We start from the raw sequence: 19,081 nt of genomic DNA, 5'->3' as shown, positions 1-19,081 counted from the left end.
CTCTGTTATATAAAAGCAGGTTTAAACTGGAAGAAGCATCAGGACTTGTATCTTTTCCTACAACTATTGGTTACAAACCTGCAGTTGTCAGGTTAAATGACACGATGCCAGAAATCAAGAGAAGGTGGTGTATTTCTCATGAAGGCCGACTAATGCCCCTGTGACAACATGTCCCTGGGACAGCTAACTTGGATGGCAGATATCTCCAGTTAAAAGTCTTTCAATTCCATTTCTTGGTAAATATCCTGTATTATCTAACACGAGGGGGTTCATCTGCTGACATTTCAGTGTGAAAGAAAATAACATAGTAAGAACGGTTGGGTTTCCATTGGCTTTGGGCCAGGTACCATTTTAGTGAATGTTTATACCGGTAGGAGTTCCTTAGTTTTACTACTGAAGCTGTAAGAATCTAAGGCTGATGTCAAGCTCAGAATATTATAATCCAATTATTTAAAATATCTAGGTTTCCCCTATGACTTGGAAAAAAATTGGTAATTGTTGTTCAAGCCTATCCTATGTAGGGTTTTTTCCCCTTGGTGTTTAGATGTTTATAAAGAGTTTTTGAGACAGGTAGATTCTTGTGTGTTTGTAAAGACAAAGAGGCACGTGTGATTTGAAGGTGGAGTCTCTCTGAGGTAAAGTGAACAGGTTGCATCTTGAATATTTTATGAAGTCTAGGTATTAGAAGGGCTATTTTCAACCGGTGTGCTGCGAGAATGTTTAAAACATGTAATAACTGACTATTAAGTCAGGGGCACTGACCTCTTTTGCCTTAGATGGTCAAAAAGAAAAAAAAGAGAGAAAGAAAAAAAAAGAGAAACAACAGCCAACAATAGCCCTCCATTGTGAATGAATCAAAATTATATCTATTTTTTTCTGTCAAATCAGCAAAAAAGAGAACGTACTTTTTGGTGTGTTGCAGAATTTTAGTAATTAGTTTATGTGTGCCATGAGATAAAAAAGGTTGAAAACGGTTGTGTTACAACAATGTTTCTGAAGCGGGAACACAGCAATCCGGGAACAAAAGGGAAATGGGGCCAGAGAATGAACTGTGACTTTTTTTTTTAAAATATCAAGTGACTCTAATGCTGAAAACAGAAATAGATGTTGATACTGCAGATGGTTCCTAGTAAGGAGTTTAAAAGCTTAATGATTTATTGATTGAATCTGCACTAACGATGTGCCCCTGAATATGCATGTGTAAATAAGAGGGCTTATTATGAAAGTTCAATAGTATCTTTCAGATATATTTGGTCCACATGGAAATACACACTGAAAATACATTCAAGGGTGGAGGCAATGATCTGAATGTTTCAGGGGCAGAACTCCTGCCTGATGTGGAAGAAGGCTAGTGTGTCAGGTGAGGAGGTAAAACAAGGAAAGGAGAGAAAACTCTACAGGGAGTGAGGAGGAAAAAAGGGGCGGAGAGCCTAACTCCCCCTTTTCCTGCCTGCTTCTCTTATCCCAAAGGGAGAAAAATAGATTTCCAGGTGCACCAGGGAGCAGTGTTTTCCCTGAAAAAAAGAAGAAAGAAAAAATGTTGTCCTGCTAAATCAGCTACACACGGAGTCTGTCTGTGTAAGGAAATCAGCCTTTTCATTACAAATAGGTTTAAAAAGCCTTAGAGAGGAGAGACGTGAACAGAAGCAACATTACCCCCTAACAACCTAACTCCCTTTTAGACATCAGCTGAGAGAAGATCAGCCGCATCACTGAACAGGGGGCTTGTCTGAAGATAAAGACTCATCTTTATTTCTTTCAGGATATCAAACTTGTATTTAAATCAATTCAGAGAAGCACTTAAGCTTTAAACATTAGAGAGCGGAGAGAGCCTATTTAATAAAACAGCATATTTCATTTTCAAAAAAATGATAGAGGCAGTAGCTCTGAGTTTAAATTTTGTATTCTTTTCCTCAATTATAATTATAGATGGGTCTGAAAGGAAGCATGCCTATTACTGTCATATTTATTCTTTTGACAGGTGTTATAAGACTGTAATTTGATGAAATGACTCAAAATGCAGATTCCCATCCAAATATAATTCCTGTCATCAATACGAGTGTTTTAGGAAAGTCCTCTAGCAAGTTTTTTCACAGATCTTGAACACCCCCCAATGCTTTAGCAGCAATCCATATTCGGGAATATGGGGGAAAGCCTGCCTTCAGGGCTTATATCCGAGGTAGTAACAGCAGAAGGAGGCGTGGATGCTAACGTAAGAAGGCTGTCAGTGGAACAGCTTTCTTTTTCAACTGGATAGGGTACGATTAGGGAAGGGGCACCCACTAGGAACTGCGTATTTGGTTCCCCTATAAACAGACCCCAAGTCCCGCGCGCGGCCGACAGAGGGCGCTCGGCGCACAGTGACCAGGCGGGGGCGGTGCTGCGCGTACCCGGAGACGCAGGCGCACTTGGGGCCTCGCGTCCGCCGCGTCCGGGGTTGACGTTTCCTAGTGGAGGCGGGTGAGCCGCGCTGCATTGGCGGAGGGCGGGGGCACGGGCGGGTGTGCGGGGCTCGGTCTCGCCGGGGTGGCAGGCGGGCTGGGGATGTGAAGCCTGTGGCGTCCTCCGGTGTGCGTGGCCTGCGGAAGGCCTAGCGATCCGTCCAACTCCTGGTCCTTTTACATGCCTCTGGAGAGCTGGGTTCCTCCGAGCGCTACTCCCGGCTGCTCTAGGCCTGTAGCAGGCCTCTCCGGGGCGGCTCGGAGAAGCGGAGACGGCCCAGGTCTATGGGGGGGCCACAAGGAGCCCAGGGATCTCCAGGCGCCACCGGGATGCTCGGCTGCCGGGCCCACAAGTGAAATATTCATTGTCCTGCGCACTGTTGGTGGTCGGCCTCGGTTTGCCCATTTTAACAAGATGTGACCCTTTCATGGTCCATCTGCCTGGAGCACCCCGTGAGCGAGCTTACTTGGAGTAACCCTCACATTTTGATGTATGCTTCTGAATAACAGATTAGGTCACCCAGTGGCTGAGATCCCTTAGCCCTTAAGACTAATGTTTTATTTCGTTTGCTTTTGCCTAGCATACAATTCACTCATTTAAAGTGCACGATTGAATGTATTTTAGTCCATTCACACACTTGAGCATCATCCAGCACCATAATCAACTTTAGAACATTTTCATTACCCTCCCCCCAAAGAAACCGCCCCTCGCACTTTGGCTGTCACCATCCCAATCTCCCACCCCTTCCAGGCCCAGTAAGCGCCAAGCTATTTTGTGTCTATGGATTTGCCTATTCCACACACGTCTCGTAAATGGAATCATACAATATTTGGTACTTTGTGACTCACTTCTTTCACTTAGAGTAATGTTTTTAAGATTCACCCATGTTGTAGCATGTACCATTTCTTTTCAATTACAAAATAATATTCCATTGTATGAAGGTATCCTGTTGTATTTACCTATCAGTTGATGGGCTGTAGGACTAATTTGAGCTCCTCACCACCTACCAGACCCTTCTGAATCAGACCTCACCTTTGCTCTTGCTCTCCCTCCCTGCCTCTGAGGGCTCCTGTGGGCATGGCAGTCCCTCCCTCCCTTAGGCCTGTGTGTGGGCTGCGGGGCTGCTCTCTGTCTTCACCACCCCTCCACCCTCACCTTCCTCCAGCCAGATCCTCCCCTTCCTCCTGACCTCAGATTAAATGTCCCTCTCTTAAGAAAACTTCTCTGACCCTTGGCTCGGTGAGGGACCCCATGAGCCAGTCTCCAGGACCTGAATTCTACTTTTAGCATTTAGTTATGATTGAGTTAGTAGTTTTTGTTATCTCCGCTAAGTGCGAGTTCCATGGGCTGTCTCGTTTGTTTCTGCATCTCCGATGCCTAGCACCTTGGTGGAGCTCAATGATTAGTATTTCAACATGTGTGCTTGTGGGCACCTACTGCATGTCAAGCACTTTACTAGGGATATAGCTAGATAAACTTCTTGCTCTTATAGAGCTTACATTCCAGTGGGAGAATACAAACAGAAGCAAATGTAATCCAGGTAGTGAAGGGTGCCATGAAGATAAATAGAAGGAACTGTAGGGTGGTCAAGGAAGGCCTCTTCAGTGAGACCTGGATACATAGAAGGGCAGGCAGTGTGGCCCATGTGAGCAGCCTGGAAGAATGCTTGACTATATGGGGACCAGCAAAGAGGCCAACACACATTTATTGGGCTTTTGTTATGTTCTGAGCACTGTTAACTGTGGAGGGGTGTCTAATGCAATGTAATTTCTACACTCCAGAAAGTTACAGTCAGCAAGGAACATAGCCAGGTAGAGTAGGAAAGGGTAAGATGTGAAATAGCCAGGCACCTAACGTGTGCCAGCCCCAGTGCTAGGCACTTTACTTAGGTTTGCTTTCTTGGTCTTTACAACCCCTCCCCGCATAAGGCACGTTTTCTGTTCTCTAGGACACAGAGCAGGAGGCAAAAGTCCCAGGCAAGTTGCCCAGGATTGCATAGCTAGTAAATGGAAGAGGTAGGCTCCTAAGCCAGGTTTATTTGTTGTTGTTTTTTTTTTAATTTTTATACTTGTTAAATATTTTATTTATTTATTTTTAGACAGAGGGGAAGGGAGGGAGAAAGAGAGAGAGAGGACCATTAGTGACTGGTTGCCTCTTGAGTACCCCCTCCTGGGGACCTGGCCTGCAACCCAGGCCTGTGCCCTGGCTAGGTATTGCACTGCCAACCCTTTAGTTCACAGGCCAGCCAGTGCTCAATCCACCGAGCCACAGCAGCCCAGCCTTTTTTTTTTCTTTTTAAAAAAATATTATTGATTTTAGAGAGAGAGGAAGGAAGAGAAAAGGAGGGAGTATCAATTTGTTGTTCCATGTATTTATTTATTCATTGGTCGTTTCTTGTATGTGCCCTGGCCAGAGATCAAACCTGCAACCTTGGCGTATTGGGATGATGCTCTCACCAACTGAGCTACTTGGCCAGGGCACAAAGCCGGATTGTTTGTGCTCCAAACCTGCTGTATGCTTCTCCATCGCATTGTTACACAGATGATTATAGCACAGTGTGATGACCCCATTACAGGATTGTGAGCAGCATGGAGGAGCTAACATAGGCGCTGGATCTTTAAAGATAAAGAGGAATTCTTGAGGTGGGTGGAGAATTTAAGGTAGTGGGAAAAGAGGTATTGAAAAGCACATTTCAGAGATGTTATTAAAAATAACAATGAATAGTTAGTAAGCCCACAATGAGTGCCAGGCACTGTGCTGAGTGGTTTAGGAGCATTACTTAACCCTCACTCACAGTGATTCTGTGCAGGAAGGACGATTCATGGCCCCACTGACAGACGTACAGCAAACTCTGAGATGGAAGTTAACAAACTTGCTCAGGGTCCCACAAATGGCAAGTAGCGGAGCCAGAATTTGAACCCAGACTGATGCTAAGGTCCATGAACTTAACCTCCAAGTTCAGAGTGTATCTAAAATGCAGGGCCTGTGGGAAGGACAGCAAGAGATGAGTTCAGTGAGAGAAGCTGGAACCAGATTTTGGGAGGCCATGCATAATAAGGAGTACTCCACCTGGGTTTTGAGGGAGTGACAGGGTGTGTTCTTTAGGATGTGTCCTTGGGAGGTACTGTGGGGGTTGGACTGGAAGGAGAGAGACTGATTGGGAGGTATTGGGACAGTCTGAAGAAGCATTGTCACAAAGCTGGGAACCAAGGCGGTGCCAGGGGATGAAGGTGGGTTTGGGGGTGGTGGAAGAGTGAGGAACGTGGAGGGTGTGTCCTGGGGGCCTAGACCCTGTAGCAGACGGACTGGGGAGTAAAAATAGCTGCCTCATTCTTGCTTGGGAGAATGTGCGCGTGCAGGCCGGAGCCCCGGAGTCAGGAGAGCAGAACCTCTTCGGCCCCACACTGTGACTTTCCTCATCAAGAAGAGTCATTGCATATTTAAACAGTGGCCTCTGCAGGCTTCATTTAGCTTGTGTTGGTGCTCAGTAGGGCATCATTTCTGGTTATGTTTCTCTAGTTCCACTCCATTCTCTTTCTTTCTTTAAATATAGGATGCCCCCCCTTTATTTATTTATTTTTTTAAAAGATTTTATTTATTTATTTTTAGACAGAGCGATAAGAAGGAGAAAAAGAGGGAGAGAAGCATCAATGTGCAGTTGCCTGTCGTGCACCCTCCACTGGGGTGCTGGCCGCAACCCATGCATGTGCCCTGATTGGGAATCAAACCAGCGACCTTTTGGTTTGCAAGTCACACTCAATCCACTGTGCTACACCAGCCAGGGCCTCTTCCCTCACCCACCCCCTTTTATTTTTAAGTGCCGTCTGTCAGGGCACAGGTGAGGGAAAGAGGCGGTGGGGCTAAATGGGGCCACAGGCCTGTTTCTCAGCGTCTGTGCCGTTGCTACCCCTCGGCTCCCTGGAATTCCCATTGTGGCTTTATTTTCACTCTTTTCCTTTATTCCGTCATATTCTCCTTTGGGTTTCCTAAGAGTTTTTTAAGCAAATTCTTAGCTCCTCTTTTTCTTTGTGTAATTTACATCAGCCTTGTGACTTTTTTCCATCTATATTCAGGGGGCAGTTATAGACAGTGGTCCTTGGGTTTTTGAAAAGCATGAAGCAAGGTTTTATGGAGAGAGTTGAAAGATAAGTGCTAGATAAGAGAGCATTCAGGTGCTCTCATGGCTGCTTGGCCCAGGTCCTGAGTGAGCCCCCGGGGAAGTTCTCCGTGAGGGCTTTAGCCTGCTCTGGACAGCGTCCTGAGGGACACAGCAGGTGGACTTTGGAATCAAGTGGACCTGACCATGCCCTGGCAGTGTGGCCTCTCAGAGCCCCAGTTCCCTCACCTATAAAATGGGGTACTGATGGTACCCTGTAAGGATATTGTGAGGACACATGCGAGGTGACACATGTGAAGCTTTCACTGTCTACCTGGCACGTGGTAGCGAGTAAGACATGCCATCAGCTTTGCAGAAGGCTCGGGGCAGGGCTGCTCAGTGACCTGTCAGGCCTTTTGTCTTTGGTCCAAGGGCTGAGTCCAGAGGCACACACGCATTAGATGCTCTGAATGGCCTTGTATGGGTGACTGACACAGCCTGCTGGGGTTAGCCTCTCTCTCATTGTGCCCCATTAGGACCTGGTGTGTGACCGTCTGTGCTTTTGTTGTGCTGCGTGGAGTTGAATGGGTAACAAACAAGATCGGGCGCCCCAGAGGTTGTGGCAGACCCCAGGCACTCTGGACTGAGCTAGTAAAATCCAAGGTAGGGAAGGAGACCTAAGCCTAGTTCATGGAAAACAAAAAAAGAACAGATCATGGAGGAAAGGGTGCCTTTGGGCTGAATGCCAGGGTCACCGAAGGGCCCAGACAGAGAGTGCTGTCCGAGTGGCATTCCGTCGATTCCCCGGTGGAGGAGGTGGCAGTTGCCACCTGAGCTCCAGTGCCCGTGGAGCTGGTCAGAACACAGCACACTGTGGCTTTAAGGGGTGAGATCAATCATGAGAAGGAGAGGTGTGTCCAGAGTGGGTTGGAGAAGCGTTCAGAGAAGTGTTATAGCACCTGCGGGGTAGTTACCCTGGAATATGAACGACCGGAGGGCTGGGGCCCTGGGCTTTGAATAAGGAAAGACTGGCCCCTGGCTAAGGTCAGCAGGGACTTTTGCCCCAGATCACGGAGCTCAGAACAATAAGTAGAATTTTGCAGCGCATATTTGAACTCAGAAACAAAAGGATTCTCCACACCCCAGGCTGCCCAGGATGTGGAGGGAGAGAGTTCTCTTACACTGGATGGGGGAAGGCGGCTTTCAGCTCTGCAGTGTTCTGGTTTGGAAGGACTGCCTGCTTTGGACTGTTTCTTTCTTCACTCAGCTAACACCTTTTACTTAGAGCCTGTTAGGAGCCAAGCCGTGCTGCCTTAGGTGTCTTTATAGCTTTCTAATCCTTGAAAGACTGCAGGCTGAATAACTGGGACTCAGTTCTGATTCAGGAAAAAGCTAAATGAACTTCACCTGATCTTTCATTTGATTTAAAAGAAAAAAAAGATGTATTTTTTTTTCTCTTTGCGGTATCTAGAGCTATCTGAATCAGTGGACTCCACAAACTCCCCGAGTCTCACTTTGCAGCAGAGGTTTCTGGGAGCAAGCCTTTTAATTCTGGATAGAAGCATTAAAAGGCTGTCATAACATATTGTTCTCCCCCCTCGCTGCTTTTCCGGGGGTGGAGAAGGGCCGGGGAGAGAGACCTCACGGTAGCGAGCGGCGGCCCTGAGCAGGCGTGTGAGCTCTCTCCTCTTTAACGCTCGCGTCAGTCCTACTGTGACCTGGCGCCCACGTGCTTTCACTGGTCCACTCAGTCTTCTAAGTTGTCGGGGAGAGGGAGAATTCACTATGACACCCCTCTATCAGGTGACCACTGTGTGCCAGGCACTATAGCAGTAACTAAGTGACAGAGGAGACAGAGGCAGGAAGAGGGTAGAGTGCCGGGGTGAGGGGTGGGCAGAATTTGGTTACAGATGGGTCAGAGATTGGCAGCTGATTGGGGAAAGCCTAGAACGCCATTCCCCTCCTGCCAACACACAAAGGCATGTGTTATATATACTGACGACCCAGAGTTTGTTCTGTGGGCACCATTGAAGGCCATCTAGCAAGGCTCTCAGAGTTGAATTTTGTCTCCAGAGGCTCATTCTGGCTGAGCATAGGGAAGGACTGAAAGGACACATGTCGTAGGGTATTGCATTCACCCAGGAGAGCAGCTCCGAGAGTCTAGCAGAGCCGTGGAAAAGGAAAGGCCCCCTTTCCTCCAAGAACTCAGGGAGGCTGGAGCTCTGAGGGTTCGAATCCCAGCGCTGCCACTCCCTCGCTGTGCATCCCAGCCTCAGTCTTCACAGCTGCAGCGTGGGGACAGTGCTTTTGGTCAGAGGATTGTTGTAAAGGTGCCTAGCACCGTGCTTAGCGCACCAGTCCACTCGTCAGCTCTCGGGTGAGGGTGCGTTTCATGGTGAGGAGACTTGAGGATGCTCCTGTCTGACGGCTTCTCCAGACTGCGGTGTCGCTTGCTGGTGGGCAGTTCCTGCAGGTCAGTTACAGGGAGGCTGAGGACGCTGGAACAGGCTTGGAGTGGGTAGGTGGGAGAGGGAGGGCGATCACCAGGAATTCCCAGGGCATGGAGGGCGCTGCAGAGGGCGGAGGCCATCACTTTACAGTGGGCAGGAGTGCAGATCTGTCTTAGGCACATTCAGATCCCCAGGACCTGAAGGCAGGGAGAAGGCTGAGCTGTTGTTTGCTTTCTCACATGTGGGGACTGGTCAGATTTGAAGGTAGTTCGGTCAGGAAGCATTTACAGAGGAGGCCACTGCATGTGGGGATCATCGAGGGAACAGAGGGGAGGGATCTGACAGTGCTGGCCCTCCTGGAGTTTGGGCTGGCGGGGGGATGGAAGGGCGAACTGGAGCGCGGGGCTTTCCTGCTGTGACCTAAGCAGGTGCAATAGGCAGTGGGCAAACAGGCGAGGGAGAGAATCTAGTTCTGTATGAGGCTAGAGGAGACAGGAGGAGACAACCAGAAAGACATGTACTGGAAGTGTGTTAGGAGCTCATAGGATCAAGGGAGGAGGCTGGGGAACCACTCAGGAAACTAGACATTTCTGGAAGGCCAGGCAGCAAGAGCTATAAGGACAGTTCAGAGAAGAAGGAGGCTGATCAGACACGCTACCGAGGGGGTGCACAACTCATCTTCTGGCTTGGGTAATGCTGTTCAAGAACCCAGTACTCAATTGGCCTGGCATGGGTCTAGTGCTCTTCTTGTGGCTGGGAGAGAAGGAGCCGCTGGTGACATTTCAGCAGGCCAAACTCCAGGAAAGGAGTCACCTCTTAAAAAGAAGTTAGGGTGTGTGTGTCTGAGGGGGGGGCCAGTCTTCCTTGCTAGGAAGAACCACAAATGTCAACTGCAGGGTGAGTCAAAGTCCATTTGCGGGACGGGCCAGTGTTCCAGGCTGCACCCACCTCGACCTCTGGAGCCTGACTTCCTGGGTGGAAATCTGGCTTCTGCACTCATAGCTGTGTGACCTCAGACAAATTTCCTGCCTTCTTTTTGCCTCTGTTTTGGTTTTGATAAAAGGAGAGCATAATGGTACCCTCTTGGAATGTTACTTTGAGGATTAAAATCAGTTAATTTATGTGCATTGTTTAGAATAGGGCCTATCACCTGACAACTGTTCAGTAAGGCAGCTGTAGTAATAATGGTAAGTGGTTGTAGTTGTTGTTATGTGGTTGTGTGGTTGTTGTCATTAAAGGAATGACACAGGTGGCATGACAGTGTGCCTGGCAGGTGGAGGAGTGATGAGGGATGAATACGGCTGTTGGGAGGGGAATAGATTGGGAGACAGGGAGACCTGCTGGTGGGAACTCTTGGGGTTGTCCACGTGAGCTATGATAAAAGCCTTAACCAAGGGTGTGCAGTGGAAACAGAGGAGGGGGTAGATTTGAGGGAGCATTTAGAGGTAGGATTTGATAGGGCTCAGAGACTGGTGACAGGGGGGTTGAGGGAGAAGGAAAAGGCTGAGTCGGCTCTATAATGGGTGGGGTTTGGTTGCCTGGAATGATGGCGGTGCCTTCCCAGTGGCAGGGAGCCCAAGTGGAGAGGCCAAGGTCAAGTCTAAGGTGCAGGATATGCAAAGTGAGTATTCCCAGGGCCACAGTGTTTGACTACAACGATATTATTAGTTTTAGCAATGATATTATATTGTGAGGTTCATCGCCCCTTAAATAATAGCAAACCCACACTTTAAATTAAATTAAAACATTTTTCGTTTGATTCTTCTGAGCGGACCCACACATGCATTCTCTGCTAGTTATTACTGAGAATGACTAAGAGTTATAATTGAGCTGAAAATAATCTCCCGCCCATACTTGCTGGTTGGTTTCTAAGTATTGCTTGGGCTTAAAGTAATGAAACAAAGTTATGCTCTTTCCAAATGTTAATTTTGAAGACAGCAGCTGGTAGCCATCTGGTACACCATTAGCATTTTACAATATTTGATTAGCACTTTATATAGTTTGGGGAAGCCTGCCAGTGGAATCTGCCTGTCAGAATGGGGGCTTCAGTGGTATGTCCTCTTCAGTGGCACTTGAAGGTCTTTGCCCCATTGGACAGGGTTCCCCTCAGTGTGTTGGGCTGAAGTACGGCTAGTCAGACCGTCAAGTTGATATTGGGGGCACGAGGACCTTGGGGGCCCTGCCCTGTTTGCACCCTTCCTTAGAGTCGGGGCCCTCAGCTCACAGTGCAGGCGGAATCTGGGAGACTGAGATTTTCCGATTAGTTCAGATGCTTTTCGTTGCAAGCAATGAAACAAACCCAAGCTGCTTTGGCAAACGGGGTTGTCTTGGATCGTTGAAAAGTCTAGGGGTGCGACTGCCTTCATCTAGGTGGATGGTTTTAGAGCTCAGATGAGTTCTTCAGACTTAGGTTTTGCTCAATTCTCAGCTCTGCCATCTGCTGTGGCTTTGGTCTCAGGCTTCAAGAGGAGGCAAGATGGCTTCCCTGAGAGAGAATAAGTCCTCTCCGCATCAGGTTTAGAGAGAAAGAGCTGAGTCCTTTCCAGTCAGTCCTGCAGAGGTGTTGAGATTCACTCAGGTCCCCACACGTGCCCATCTGTGAACCAATCCCTGTGACCCCTGGATGCAGGCCTCTGATTGGTCAGGCTTGGAGTGGAGCTCCACCCAGACCTTGTGGGTTGAAACCTGGCCAAGAGCAGATCACCAGCTGCACATCTGGGGCTGTTACCAGAAGGGAGGATGGGTGGTGAGGGGCAGATAACCACCTGCCCACCCCAGTGTCAGAGCTAGAGCCCAGAATACCACGAGCAATTGGCAAACTTAGCTGTGGAGACAGACATTTATTGTTGCCAGGAAGAGAACATGCTGCAAAAGGAATGAAAGAGCCTCTGGAATTAGTGCTACTCAGTGCGTTTCTTTTCTTAGTTTAAGGACCTTTGATAGATTTAGAATTCTGGTTCTTCCTTTTTTTTGAGGGGGAGGTGTTGTCTTTTTATTTTTATTTTTAAATGTTACTTTAAAACTAAGGCCAGTCACTTAATCTTGGTCTTTTAGCCCCTTCATTTGGAACATAGTGAGCTTCTCTGTCATAGAGGGGAAATCTGTACAGAAGAGATAACAGATTCCATTCAGTCCAGTTCAATAAACAGGGCACCAAGCGCTGGGGCCTGGGCCAGGTTCCACAGGCCTGGCAGTGGATGAATCCCCCGCAGTGTGGGAAACACTGTGTCAGCTCCATAAACAGGGCACTGCCAGCCCCCCGGGAAGACAGTTGGGAAGGGCTTCCCAGAGGAAGTGACAATGACCTGGACCTGTAAGGATAAACATGAGTTCCTCACATAGAGAGCGGGAAGGGAGCTCGTGCCCAGGTTGCTGCATGCGCAAAGGCACCGAGAGGTGGTTTACCTGCTGTTTTGGGAGGTCTGGGAGAAGGTCTTCATGGCCGACCATGGGATGAGCCCAGGCATCGGTCTGGAGGAGACTGGGAAGTGACAGGCTGGAGATAGGGACACCAGGCAAGATGCCATGGCCGAGGTCCTGGCGGGAACCCACAGGGCAGTGAGCATAAAGGAGGGGACAGTTATGGGCTGGGAGATACTTAATGGAACCTTAACAAATCCTTATGTTCTAGAATCTACCATTGGGAAAAATATCTATGCTCTTAATTGAGTTTCCTACTTCAGAAAACAAGAGGCCAGATCAGAGTTGTGGGTTCTTTGGAAAGAGCCATTATAAATACAAAGCACACAAATATGGGTTCTGCAGACACACGGGAGTATATGATATACGGTTCCTTTTATATAAAACTCAGGGATATGCAAACTCATCTGTAGTGACCTCATCAGGTTGCTTTGGGGTGGGAGGGCAGGAGGGAGGGGTCACAGAGAGGCTCGAGGACACCTGTGGGGGTGCAGGCGTTCACTCTGTTGATTGTGATGATGGTTTCTTAGGTGTGCACGTATGTCGACACTTACCAAATTGTACACTTTAAATATGTGATTGTATGTAAACCACATCTCAATCAAGCTTTAAAAATTAAAAAAAAAATCCGGACTCTGGCGCCCATCTGGGTTCACGTCACAGCTCTATCCTTACCTGCTGTGTGACCTTGAGCACGTTGTCAGACCTCTCTGTGCTGATTTTTTTAAATGTGCACATTAATCACATGTAAAGCATATAGGACAGAACAAAAGCTCACTATCATTCCTGTTTATAACACACAGTAAAATGAAATCATGCAGAGCCCTTCAGGGTTGTCTGTCTCAGACTTTAACATCCCTATGAATCTCCTGGGCATCCGATTACAGTGCAGGTTCTGTCTAGTTAGTTGGTCCGGGGTGGGGCTTGAGACTCTGCATTTCTAACAGGCTTTCAGATGGTATGGATGCTATCGGCTGCACTTAGAGTAGCAAGGTTCAGACCTTGGGCACCCTGCCCCCTGTTGTTTGAGGTTAGATGCTTTCTCAGTAATTGTAATGCAGGCTTTTCCTGCTTCTCTCCCCTACTCTGCCTGCCAGTGACATCTCCTTACCCACACTACCTGAGGTTGGGGTCCAGAAAGAAGATGCCAGGATGAGGCCGAACATCTCACTTTTGTTCCTTGCTGGCCTGCTTTGGGCTGAGACTTCTGCAAGATTGAATGCCCAGCCCACTGCACAGAGCACTGGAACCTGGGGGCCAGGGCTGAGAGTCATGGCCTGATGCCTTAGGAGTGATGCTCTGTGTTTTCCAGACGGTCTGCAGATGGCCCCGCTCCCGGGGGCAGAGCTGGTCCAGAGGCCTCTGCAGCTCTACCGATACCTGCTGCGCTGTTGCCGACAGCTGCCCACCAAGGGCATGCAGGAGCATTACAGACACACTGTCAGGCAGGTGGGAGCCGGGTGTTCTGGGCCTGGGGTTGGGGGTGCTTCCTATAACAGAGGGCCTATCACAGAGTTGGGAGGCAGGGGCAGGGATGGTCTTTCAGGGGGTGGTGGGTGGCAGTTCAGTAAGAGCCACCAGAAATCAGCGCCAGGCAGCCCAGCCCATCCCTCGGTTTTTGTTCAGGAAACAGAGGATGGATGCAACATCCAGCCTCCGGCTCTGTGCCAGGCCTTGAATCAGGCAGCTGAATGCATAGTTGAAATAGTGTGGGGCCCATCATCATTGTGACAGGTGTGTCTGTCACTCAAGCCCACCTGAATTTAACCATGAGAAAACACCAGTAGACGGAAACCAAGGGACCATCTACCTCACAACTGACCTGTTCTTGTCATCATGTCAGTGTCCCGAAACACAGATAAAGGACAAGGACCACTCTGGTCTAAAGGGGACTGAAGAGACGTGATTGCTGAATGTGATGCATGATCCCAGATTGGACCCTGAACCAGAAGAACACAATTATTGTAAAGGATATTATTGGGCAAATTCATGAAGTTGGAAAATGGGCTGTAAATTTCGGAGACACAGCTGCACTTTATCAACGTTGAATTTTCTGGATTTGATTACCGTGGTTGTCGGGAGGACGCCTCGTTGTGGGGAAATGCACACCAAAATGTTGGCTAAGAGCTTGTCTGCAATTTTTAAAAGCTCCTGAAACTTTTATACACAGATAAAGAGAACGGTGAAGCAATTCTTTTGTTCTTGGCAGCTTTTCTATAGGTTAGAAATTACTTACCAATGAAAAGTTAAAAACTACATGAGTACACATACAATATGGAAAGGGTAAAGATAGAGGAAGCAGCAGAGGGGTGTGAAAATGTGGAGAAGGGAGGAGGTAGTTGCCTGAGGGAGTCAAGGAAGGCTTCCTGGAGGTGAGAGCACTTGAAGTGCATGCTCCTAAAGACAGGAAGGGGGAGGTGTGGGGTCCAGAGTAACAGGGCAGAATAAGAGGTATCTGTACTTTTGAAGGGCCCTGAGTGCCCTCGTGAACCTGAGCCTCATGCTGCTTCTCCAGGGTGCACAAAGGCCAGCAGCAGCCTGGGCTCTGCACTGGGCCTGGCTGGATTTCCCCAGACCACCCTCTCCACGGCCCCTGCCTTCTCTACTTGGCTTTCCAGTGTGGGCCAGGAGAAGCCCCGTTCTTCCCCACTGTGAAGCCAAGCGGAGATCTCACCCTAGTGAAAGCAGCTTCTTGGCAGGAGCAAGTGAAACACGGGGATGGAAACTTCCATTAGGCCTTCTACTGACCCCCACTTCCCCCGCCTGATAACCTTTGGGCCCCGCTTGATTTGGGGGTAACTTGAGGGCCACTCTTTCTTTTCACAACTCCCCAATGGCAGGGGTATGCAGCAGGATTCAAATGCTGACATCATTGCTCAGCAGCAGGTTAAGACTTGGGAGCCTCTGTGTCCTCATCTCTATGTGGGAGCCTAACTCTCCACGGAGGGGGAAGTGAGATGCTGAGTTTAGAGCGTCTGCCGCGTGCCTGGCCTGTGACGGGTGCTCGGAAGCTATTGGGCCTGCGAATTTTGCCATCATCTTTTCTTTTTATGCTTAAACTTTCAGAGTTTCCGGGTTCATTCAGATGAAGACAATCCTGAGAGAATCCAGCAGATTATTAAAAGAGCCATTGAAGATGCCGACTGGATCATGAACAAAGTAAGCGCAGGGCTCTGACACGGTGAGCTGTAATCTCCGTGACCAACAGGGGTCGCCTCTGCTCCACCGTTGAGAAGAATCCAGCTGCTCCCTGCCTCTGGGAGCCAGAAAGTGCTGGATGGCAGATGCCCTTCTGATTGCATTGGTGTGTGTGTTGGAGGAGGGGGGACATACCATTAATTCCTAAGGGCAAATTTTTGCCTAATGGTTTCTGAATAAGCCGAGATGGGGCAGCAGGAAGAAGGAAGAGCGCAGTCTCACTGGAAGTGGTGGTGACAAAGCCACCAGCAGTCCTGTGATGTCTCAGAGAAGAGAGCCATTTGGGGCAGGGGGTGGTGGGGAGGTAGTGAGCTCCCTGTCTCTGTAAGTATCCACACTGAGGCAGGGTTATTAAGGAAACATTCAAGTGTCTGTTTTGGCGGAGAAGGGGAGGGAGTCGGGAATACAGACTGGCTGGCTGGTCCTTACACTTCGGTGTTACAGAACCTAGAGAGCTAGACCGTGCCTCACTCCCCTGTCCTTCTCAATCTGAACCTGCAGATACTGGGTCCAGGATTCGTTTTTCAAAGCTCTGATTGGGCTACATGGCTTCTGAGGTTTCCCCTCTACCTGAGGTATTTTTCCCCCCAAAACAGGACTCCTCTTAAAGGGAACGATGGGCATGCCACTATGTTTAATTCTAACTCCCCAGTGTCTTTCTTAGCTTTCCTTCCAACCTGGTTCCCAGTAGAGAAGAAAGGGGGGATCCCGGCACCAACTAGAGATTCCACCACCTTCAAGAGGCCCCTGTGGGAGACGCCTGTGGCCTAGACAGCTACAGTTCTCAGGGTTTCCCTGGTCCCCCCTCTCCCATCGCTTCCCTCACCCACTTCTAATGATCTCTCTGTCTTACAGTATAAAAAACAAAACTGAGGCTCAGAGTGGAGCTGTCCTGAAGACACTGATGCTGAAGACCTCACTGCTCCTGCAACTAATCAGTAGCAGCAGTTCCGGACTAGCCTTTGGTCTCGTTGGTTGAGAGCAGGAAATCAGCAGCAGAAGTAGCTGACATTTGCTCAGATGGCTCTTCTCGCCATGTTCATGTCTCCAGTGACCTTTATCTTTGCTTTTCCAGCCGATGGTGATGGGAGATTTGGGGAGAATGTGTTTCTTCACTTTGCTGTGGAAGTGATTCATTTATTCTGGACGTCATTCTTTGAGACCCAGAGTGGGCGTCCTCTCGGATGGCGGCCTGCATAGAGGACAGGGCATGGATTTCAGAACCAGACAGCTGGATTTGAATCTCAGCTCGGCGGATTTTCAAGGGTATTGACTTTGAGCTTGGTTTTCTCCCTTGTAAGAATTAAATAAGATGAAGTCAAAGAGCATGTCACAGGACACAGTCCATGCTGGTGCCAGGAAACGTCCCTCTGAGGAAGCCGTCCTCCCCACTCCCTCCCCCGCTCCCACAGTGCTCCACGCACCTCTCTCTAGCCCAGTCCACATTGTGTCTTGTTTGTGGATTTGGCCTGTACCTGCTTGTTGCCCTCCCCGCCCTCCCCTGGGCGCCTGAGCCCTCACAGCCGCATTGTGCCCAGCACTCTGCCAAGCACCCACGCTCTCAGACACCGTCCCTCCCTGCCCAGAGAAGCAGAGCCCTGGTGTCTGCCTTCTAGGAATTTACAGAGTCCCAGAGACGTGGAACGCAGCCTGCATGAAACAAGAAAGAACACCAACATGTAGCACCGACATGGTTAGGCATCTGTGAGCCTGCGATCTGTCTGTCCCTGTCTCCCTTTGCCACCATCTTGGAAGGAGGGGAGGGAGGAAGCCAGCAAGCAGTCATGTGGGTTCTTGTGAGCCTGAAATTGGTGGAGAAAGACAGACCTGGATCACATCTCAATGCCACTCAAGTTGTGCTTGGGTAACTTACCTCACCTCTTTCAGCCTGGCTTGCCCAATCTGTCCAGGGGAGTAGTGACCATATCTAGCTCGAGGGCCACGGAGAGGAGTGATGCACGCCGAGTGCTCATCCAGCTAAGCTGCTAGGGAGCCCTGCTTTGCAGGGGGAGATGGAAGCTCAGAGAGGTTGAGCCCCTTTTCAGGGTCACAAAGCTACTTTTCAGGGCCAGGGTTTGGGAGAGCAGTGTCCCTTGCCTGTGACTGGCTCCTGGAGGTGGTCCCGTGACCTTCCGTTCATTGTCAGTGCTGATCCAGGTGTGCTGAGTCTCCCAGGAGGCAGACATTGGTTGTCCAGCACCGGTGAGGGGCATCCAGGAGGGCACTGGCAAGGGGGACGGCTTCATTAACAACGAGTAGGCAGCTCTCCGCCAGCCCCAGTGATGCCAGAGGGGATAGTGAGCACGTTGCCGGAGGCAGGCACCCGGAAGCACAGGTGGAGGCAACAGGTAGGGGAGGCGGGAAAACCTGGCAGAGCACAGAGGTGGTCAGAGTCAAGAGCAGGGGGCACAGTGTGAAGCACAGGGGAGCCTCTCCCATCCTCAGTGGCCTTCCTGAGCTGTGTTCTTACACTTCCACCCTTCACGCCCTGCCTCATTTGCCTGGATGGGTGGGCCTTAAATCACCCAGGGTCGAGGCCCTTAAATGCATTCAACTAAAGGCTTACCAAGTCACCTCCAAGCAAACGCAAATTGAAAGAGACGAAAACTCGTTCATCCACAGTCAGGCAGTGTGAGCTCCAGAGACAGGCACCTGAGTTGGGATCCCAGGTCTGTCACTCAGTAGTGACTTTGGGCGAGTTCCTTAGCTGTCACACTCACTTTCCTCACCTGCAGCCAACCGCACATCCCATGGAGTGGTGATGTTAAGGCTGTGAGCACAGATAGGCAATCAGGTGACCGCCTTCTCCCTTGTCTTGGCTTCACCCATTCATGAATCTTCTCCTTAGGTGGGTCTCTGCTCTGCTCCCTCGTGTCCGCTGTTTGGGCACAGCGCCCGCAGGAAGGCATCCAACGTCTGTGCTCTGCACCCTGGCCGGTGCTGGTTTGCGCTCTCACTGCCCTGCTGGCATGCGTGTCCACAGCAGAAGTTCTAGGTCCATCTGTGCAGGGATGGGCGGCTGCTGAACAAGGACGTCAGGCCTCCTTCAGAGAACCTGTCACATCTGGAGGCTGGTCCCTGGGGTAATGCTCTCTTGAGTCCCACCACCACCAGTTGCTCCCTGGGACAGAGCCTGTCCTGCTGTCCACGGGTCCCTTTCTCTCCCTTGTGCTCCTGTCTTCCTGAGTGGTAAAACGACCTGAGAGTCCCCCCTTCAGCTCATAAGGATGAACCTGTGGTAAGGCGGGAAGGAAAAAAAAAGAATTTATCTCCTTTGTCTTTAGAATAAAAATATTTTATAGATACCATGTAGCATATTGAGATGCCATATTTAAAAGAAAAATAATGCCCCAGCCATGTGCCTCAGTGGGTTACAGTGCTGACCTGTACACCAAAAGTTTGTGGGTTGTATTCCTGGTTGCGGCACAGACCTAGGTTGTGAGTTTGACCCCTGGTTGGGGCATATATGGAAGGC

General features: G+C 49.5%; 1 protein-coding gene across 2 annotated transcripts; it reads left to right on the top strand.

Annotated features, from left to right (window-relative positions):
- Positions 1-2,379: 2,379 nt before the first annotated feature.
- LYRM9 (LYR motif containing 9) lies at positions 2,380-18,865 on the top strand. 2 transcript variants are annotated; one of them, XM_037070164.1, is made up of 5 exons: positions 2,380-2,460; positions 12,860-12,865; positions 13,721-13,857; positions 15,475-15,567; positions 16,462-18,865. In XM_037070164.1, exons 3-5 carry the CDS (start codon positions 13,732-13,734, stop codon positions 16,477-16,479), a joined length of 237 nt encoding a protein of 78 aa, XP_036926059.1. In that variant the 5' UTR covers positions 2,380-2,460; positions 12,860-12,865; positions 13,721-13,731; the 3' UTR covers positions 16,480-18,865. The 2 variants fall into 2 exon arrangements, with proteins under 2 accessions (XP_036926059.1, XP_036926060.1); XM_037070165.1 differs by lacking the exon at positions 12,860-12,865 and having other exon boundaries at positions 2,398-2,464; positions 13,718-13,857.
- The last annotated feature ends 216 nt before the right edge of the window (positions 18,866-19,081 follow it).

Source organism: Sturnira hondurensis, unplaced genomic scaffold (assembly GCF_014824575.4).
Source record: "Sturnira hondurensis isolate 20B ecotype Veracruz unplaced genomic scaffold, ASM1482457v3 Scaffold0018728, whole genome shotgun sequence".
Classification (NCBI taxonomy): Eukaryota; Metazoa; Chordata; class Mammalia; order Chiroptera; family Phyllostomidae; genus Sturnira; species Sturnira hondurensis.
The sequence above is the reverse complement of the archived record's forward strand: the minus strand, read 5'-3'. Positions and strand labels throughout refer to the sequence as shown.

Coding starts and splice junctions, on each gene's coding strand:
- LYRM9 (XM_037070164.1), top strand. CDS start 13,732: ATGGCCCCGCTCCCGGGGGCAGAGCTGGTCCAGAGGCCTCTGCAGCTC. Junction 13,858..15,474: donor ACAGACACACTGTCAGGCAG/GTGGGAGCCGGG, acceptor TTAAACTTTCAG/AGTTTCCGGGTTCATTCAGA.